Source organism: Cebus imitator, unplaced genomic scaffold (assembly GCF_001604975.1).
Source record: "Cebus imitator isolate Cc_AM_T3 unplaced genomic scaffold, Cebus_imitator-1.0 Scaffold66, whole genome shotgun sequence".
Taxonomy (NCBI): Eukaryota; Metazoa; Chordata; class Mammalia; order Primates; family Cebidae; genus Cebus; species Cebus imitator.
This window is the reverse complement of record NW_016107381.1, coordinates 6,488,444-6,495,729: the sequence shown is the minus strand read 5'-3', so window position 1 is coordinate 6,495,729 and position 7,286 is coordinate 6,488,444. Positions and strand designations below refer to the sequence as shown.

Here is a 7,286-nt window from a genome sequence, read left to right as displayed (position 1 = left end):
AAAAAAAAAAAAAAAAAAAAAAATGTCCTGTCCTTAAAGTGGTATTTACCCAGAAATGATCAAAGTGCTTTAAGCACATTTCTAAATAAAGGATGAATAAGTGTGGGGTAAGAAGTCATTAATTGGGGCCTGAAGGGTCAGGACTTGGATTTCTGGTTACTCTGTCCTAAAATCCTGACTTGGGTTACTAGTATAATCTGCCTTAGGGTGGATTCTCAGCAGAATGGAAAGGCAAATGGGACTTGGAGAGAAAATGGCCTTGAAGCAGTCTCTGTTGCCCTGAAAACCACTTTCCATTTCTAAGACATCACAACTTCCTCTTACTTAAGATCTCTTTAAAATCAAGAAGCAAGTAAACACCAGATTGTTAACAGCACAGGTGTCCCAATCTCAAATTATAATACCCAGCCAAGCATGGTGGCTAATACCCATAATCCCAGCACTCTGGGAGGCCAAGGCAGGAGGTCACTCATAGCCAGGAGTTTGAGACCACGCTGGTGAGGTGGAAGGATTGCTCAAGCCCAGGAGTTCGAGGTTGCAGTGAGCTCTGACTGCGCCACTGCACTCCAGCCAGGGTGACAGAGCAAGGCCTTGTCTCAACAACAACAAAAAACAGTATCTTAGAGACCTTTTATTTAATGATATACTCCTGTTTATATTTTAAACAGGGGATTAAGAAGACTCTTATCTAGGTTCCAAACCAACAAAGACCAAAGACCATACAATTCCAGGTCCAAGTTCCTCTCTAAGGCCATGACTAGGAAACTTGTACACTGATGTTGTTTCTAAAGTTCTGTCTGCACAAAGGCATGGTTCCCCTTCCGGTTTGGGCCTGATTCTTGATGCAGGCACCTATGCAGACAATTCAGCTTTCCAGTGTTAAATGGGAAAAGGCCACTGTGATTCCCCCTTTTTTAAAAGAAACAAGAACTTAGAATTTAGGAAGTAAAACTTAGGGACTTGCCTATGTCTCTATTTAAAGAATTAATATTTAATAGTAATAACTCTCAATAAAAATCATGACACTTGGGCCGGGCGTGGTGGCTCATGCCTCTAATCCCAGCACTCTGGGAGGCCGAGGCAGGCGGATCACTTGAGGTCGGGAGTTCAAGCCCAGCCTGACCAACATGGTGAAACACCATCTTTAAATTAAAAAAAAAAAAAAAAAAAAAAATTTTTTTGTAAATTATTTTAAAAAAGAAAGAAAAAGAAATCATGACACTTTACATAGTGACTGCCTGTTTTCCACTGAAAGGCAGAAATAAATGAGAAGTTACTCCCCTTCAGCCTCAGACATAATTGATCTTCATGCAGACCAGTCACCAGAGAGGGAGGGCTTCTGAAGGCTTGAATTCGTCCTTTCTCTAATTTCCCCAGCCACTCTTTGACCAGCAAGCACTGCATGAAGGTTAAGGGAGGCTCCATGTTTCCCTAAGGAGACTGGAAAGACCTGAGTCTGAAGAGGCGACTAAATTGTCTTGGGGAAGAGATGGTGAAGGGGAGTTACAGCCAGCTTTAGGAAGGATCCTGTGGTACTTTTGTTTATGCTGCTTTGGAGTGATTTACATTTGCATAAAGCCCAATGATGTCACATGGCCTCCTTTGTTTAGACACAAATTTGTATTTTTTGCTGGGTGTGGTGGCACACACCTGTGGTCCCAGCTATTAGGGAGGCTGAGGTGGGAGGATCATTTGAACCTAGAAAGCACAGGTTGCAGTGAGCTGAGATTGCACTGCACTCCAACCTGGGCGACAGTGAGACTCCGTCTCGGAAAAAAAAAAAATGGCTTTTGAGAATAAAACCCCAAAATGAACAGTTGCATTAAGTGTAGGGTGACAAGTCATTAACTGGGGCCAAAAGAGCTGAAAGACTGGGCAAAAGGGCCCTGGCAGGTGACTCTAAATCCTGAAGCGTCAGGATGTGGATTTCTGGTTACTCCGACCTAAAATCCTGACTAGAGTTACTAGTGTAATCTGCTTTAGGGTTCTCACCGCACTGGAAAGCAAAGGGACTTGGAGAGAAAATGGCCTTGAAAAAAAAAAGAAAGAAAATGGCCTTGAAACAGTCTCTGCTGCCCTGAAAAATCATTTTTAATTTCCAATTCTATTTATATCTAAGGGAAAATGGGGGAGGGGGCAGTTGATAAGACTGTAGTCATTTTAATTGCTAGATTACTGTGGAGCCATCAGAGTAATCATAAGGTCTCCAGAAGCCTGCTTCATTTTCTTTGAGAAGAACCAGAGAATCAGAATTGAAGAAAATAAACCCAATGCCATAGGTCCTAGTCACTTACTTCCACTAAGCCACCACCTCCGGGAAGAAGAGAAAACAGGGCCACCAAGGCTCTGCAGAAATTGCAGATGGTATAAAAGATTACCTCCCCAGTCACCTTAAGGAAAGCCCAGGGTAACCATGGATGCCCAAGGCTTCCTCCTCTGATGAAGACACAGCCCTGATGCCTGGGAAGGAAGGTTGGAAGAGCACCATGGATGACAAAATCACCTTAAGCAACACCACAGCTTCCAGAGCTACAGCTGCAGCAGACCAATGGCGTCCAGTGGGCAGGCCCTGGGCTATCTCCTCAGGTTGGACACTGGCCTTAGGGAAGGAGCTTCCATTTCTCCCCTGCCTTTCTACCAGACACCAGGAAGTGGAGGTGGTAGAGACTGAGAAGGAAATCAGACCAAAAAATAGCCAGAGCTTTCCACCTTTAACAGAAATAAAGTCTGGAATTTGGCACAGGCCTCTTAGGAAGTCTTAAAGGATTTTCAACAGGAACCTATCTGGGCAACATTGGGCTAGTTCCCAGGGCTTCTGGAACCCTTCACTTTTAGAAGTACTACTTCTGTGGGTGGTAAATGAAACCTAGTTTGGGTCACTAAGGTAAGATGTGGCCAGGAACTCACACTCAGAGGAGAGGTGAGGGCCAGAATCTGGATCAGGGCCTAGAACTACCCACTCAGTAACAGGAAAGGACTGACCAGGAGCTTAGATGGACCCTGTCCATTTTCCTCTTTCTAGAGGGGACTAAAGCTGGGCTGTCAAATACACAGAAAATGGAAATTCTAATGCCCCTGCCTACATTCAGGCCGTAAGTTACACTCCCAAAGACTGCTTCCAGGCCGCACCATAGTCTGACAGTCAAAGCAGGTGCTACCAAGGAAGGTTTAAGTCTGTAAAGAAACTTCAGAGCCCTTTACTGTGCCACAGTCATTTTGTCAGACTTGAGGATCAGGCAGCTATAGACTCTTACAATGGCAAAGAGCTGGCGAAGTTTGGGAGGACACAAACTGGATGATTAACTGAGTAAGCCTCAGCAGGGCCCACAGGCTCCCAGTGGAGGAGAGTGGACGGACTGCCTTCAGGGAAGAAAACCTCATTTCAGGCCTCAGTTCTACGTATGACTTAAGCCTAAATAGTCCTCAACTGTTTTAAAAGATTCTTGGAGGTCTTAGGCTGAGTTTCACCACTTTTTTAGAAGTCCAGGCCTTGTTCTATTTTCTGAATCTAAAATGCACTCTTATGTGTTGCAGCCGTTATTTTCCTGGAGCCCCTGATGTCAGGGCACACAAAAATCCAAATTTCTAGTCAGGACCCCTAAGAGTTTCAGACTTCCAAAGTTTTTGAGTTCTCTAAGCAGCCAACCAGATGTCTAATACCAGAGGGCCCATCTAGTAAATACCTCTCACCTGGACTGTGGGACTGTCTTATCCACAAACAGGAAGATCGCCTTTTCAGAAGGAAGCTGGATCCTTTTCCTGATGATCCACATGAACTGAGCCACAGTGATATCAGATGGAACCAAGTACTTCCGTTTGTCAATGTCAACAATCTGAGAGCCTGAGACCTTCTCCACAATCACCTGGGAAAGTAAAGAGGGATCAGGACTGGGTTTCTAAAGCCAGGCTCTGGCCTCATGGCTGAGGAGCTGAGGAACAGAGTGTGGGCAAGGAGGTGGGTGGGAAACTGCGTAGCAGGAGAAAATTTGTCTTTGCCTTAATAACCACATGCTCTGGAGGTTAAGAATTGATATAAATGGGTTATAGGGAAACAGTAAGTGCTTTTCTGTGGTCAGTTATGTAAGAGAAATGCAGCCCTTACTACTAAGCTTTTCCACATTTTATCTGGGCAGACCTAAGAATATGTGGGGACAGCTTCATCCATAGCCCATTACTCCAGGACCCCAGAATGGATCCCCTTCACACTACAGGAAACACTCATGTGTTCCCAAGGAACACAGGAGACAAGAACAGATGGACTAATGGGAATGCCTGGTATTTCAGCCAGCCAAGAACCAAGCTCTTCATTTGGCCTGTTGCTCCTCTCTGAACAAGTTTCAAATCCGTCCCTCCTACTCCTTCCCCCAACGGAATTATTCACAAGCAAAGAGCTACAATAACAGGCCTTAATGACCATTAAAAATTAATAAGGATTACAAAACTATCTCCCCAAACATGGAAAAAATATAACATCATATTTACTACTGACTAGGAAGAAAACATGACAGAAGGGGTTTTCAGTGGCTTCTCACATAATTTTGGTCAGGCAAGGATGACAGGGTCAAGGTGAGGCAACGGAGCTACAAGTTGGGTAAAGATGGAGGCTCCAAGTAAAAGGTGAAGGTCCTGAGACTCAAGTACCACTTCCAAGACCAAAGTGACAGTCTCCCTCCACCACCATTCCCAAAAGTAGCAGTGACCTGTTGCCCTGTCCTAGAACATCGTTCCTTACATAATTGGCCAGGGAGCCCCGAGGCTGCAGACAGCTCGCTGGCCTAGATCCGGAGATTCAGCACTGAGGCACCCTGAACAGCACCAGCCCGAGCCCCTCACGCCCCGGCCCCGGGCGGCCTCATCCCAGTCTGGCCCGTCCGCTACTAAAACTGGGAACGGAACCTCAACTTGTCAACTGTTGAATGGCCTAGGGCCTATCACGGGTCCCAGACGATAGAGGTGACAGCGAGGTGAGGGGACGGAGAGTCCAAAACTCACCGGAACCCGGTCGGGATATTTCGCTCGGATCTTCGCGGACTCCACGCATCTGTGTTCTGTGGGGAAAACAAACAGGGCTGACGGCCGCGCCTGCCCACAGGTCGGTTCTCGGCCCTCGGCCTTCCTCCTCCTGCGCCTTGCGCACAGCCCAGGCGCTCGTTCCGGCGTCACCACGGCCGCGGTCCTGTCCCCTAGCTCCCCGGGGCGTCCGCGGAGGGTGACGCGGGGTCGAGGGACGGCTGCTTGTGGCACCGGAGCCTTGGCGACTCAAGCCCGGAGCGCGGCATATGTCCTGCTTCACCCGGCCCAGGGCCGCCCGAGTGGGGGAGGGGACCCACCCGCCGTCGCGGCCCCCTGCGGCCGGTCCGATGGCCAAGTGCTTACCCAAAGAGTGGTCCTCCTTGAACATCCACTTCATGGCGGCGGCGGGGAGGGGACGGAACCGGCTCTCGGAGCCGCAGAACTCAGCGTACCGACCACAACAACAACGACGGCGGCGGCAGCAGCGACGGAGGCGACTACACGGCAGGCGGGACTTCCGGCTGCCGGAGCCTAGCAACCGGTCAGGGGCGGGGCTTCCGGCGCCACTGACCAGGACGCCATGCCAAGGGGCGGGGCCGCACGTAAAGGGACGAGGCCGCGGAGGGCTCCGTCTGGGGGCTACTAGGCTGCGGAGGCAGTGAAGTTGGTTACGGGGGCGTCTGTGAGCAATATCGGCGACCCCAGGAAGGAATGTTTGGGGAACTGGTGACATGAGTGGGGTCTCGGGAGTGTTTCTGGCGGGAAGCGTCTGGCTGATAGTGTAGGGCTCTGAGGGCTCTTTGGGGGTGTGGCTGATAGTTGAGGGCTCTTAGAGCGGTTCATAGGGGAAGTCTGAATGGGGAATTGGTGACAAGAACGGTCTTTGGGAGTAAGAATGACATAAGGGGAGGTCTCTAGTGCTTGGCGATGACAAGGGAGCTGTTTGGGGCGTTGACAGTTTGGGGGGTATTGCTCGGAGTGGTGACAGGGTGGGGTCACAGTATGGGAGGGGTGGTGTTTGAGGACACTGTGTAGGAAGCGGCACTGAGGACAGCCTGGACGTCCAGTATTAGGGACAGCGGTAATAGGTTGCCTTGGACCTAGAAACTGAATTTAAACAAATCCCATTTTCTTTCTTTATTCGTGAATCTATTTGAATAAACATTTACGAAAAGGTATCCCAAATGCACATTCGAGGCAGGACGTGGTGGCTCCCGCCAGTAATCCCAACACTTTGGGAGGCCGAGGCAGGAGGATCCCCTGAGGTCAGGAGTTCGATACCAGACTGGCCAACGTGGTAAAACCCTGTTTCTACTAAAAATACAAAAATTAGCCAGGCATGGTGGCGCACACCTGTAGTCACACCTCCTTCGGAGCCTGAGGCAGGAGAATCGTTTGAACCTGGGGAGCAGAGGTTGCAGTGAGCCGAGATGGCCCACTGCACTCCAGCCTGGGTGGGAAGAAGACTCCGTCTCAAAAACAGAGAAGCAAATGCACATTTGAAGAGTATAACATCACTGATCACAGACCTTTTAACCTTAACTGGCAGAGGAGTTAGAGATGACTGTCAGGCTCGGAGAATTCCCCTGAGAGCTGGTCATGAGATGGGTTTCCTTGTTTGGCTGTGGGAGTGGTTTAGCAATCACAGCCTGAGCTGTGTGTGTCACCTGCCCAGACATATGCCTTGAGGTTCTCCAGCCAGTGATGTAATGCCTTTCTTCCAAGCAGAGTCATCAAGGCAGTCTGGTCTAGGTCACCATCTGTTTATAAGCTGCTGAGCACGTAGCAAGAATATTCACTTAATTTGGGCATACGAACCCTGCCACATGCTTGTGATTCTGATGCACCTGTAAAGCCTGTATGTTTGAACGTGCTAGTTCATCATTTCCTACACTGGAAATTCCTGATTGATGCTGTGGGATCGAGCTTCATTCTAAAAGTATTTTTGTTATTTTAAGACTGTGTGCCTGACCAACCAAAATAGGTTTTTTGTTTGTTTGTCCCTTTGTCTTTGTTTTTTGAGACAGGCTCTCAATCTGTTGCCCAGGCTGGAGTGCAGTGGTGTAATCTCAACTCACTGCAACTCTGCCTCCTGGGTTCAAGTGATTCTCCTGCCTCAGCCTCCCAAGTAGCTGGGACAACAGGCATGCGCGACCCATCCCAGCTAATTTTTGTATTTTTGGTAGAGCTGGGGTTTTGCCATGTTGAAGAGGCTGGTCTCCAACTTCGTACCTCAAGTAAGTGATTTGCCTGCCTCGACCTCCCAAAGTCCC

General features: G+C 48.7%; 1 protein-coding gene across 1 annotated transcript in view; it reads right to left on the bottom strand.

Annotated features, from left to right (window-relative positions):
- GABARAPL2 (GABA type A receptor associated protein like 2) overlaps positions 1-5,550 on the bottom strand; it is a 12,610-nt gene extending 7,060 nt beyond the window's left edge. The window contains exons 1-3 of the mRNA XM_017530591.2: positions 5,377-5,550; positions 4,993-5,048; positions 3,691-3,863 (exon numbers count right to left, since the gene is read on the bottom strand). Of these exons, the coding sequence (XP_017386080.1) occupies positions 3,691-3,863; positions 4,993-5,048; positions 5,377-5,410 (263 nt within the window). The 5' untranslated portion in view covers positions 5,411-5,550. The remainder of the gene's footprint in view (positions 1-3,690; positions 3,864-4,992; positions 5,049-5,376) is intronic.
- Between the last annotated feature and the right edge of the window lie 1,736 nt (positions 5,551-7,286).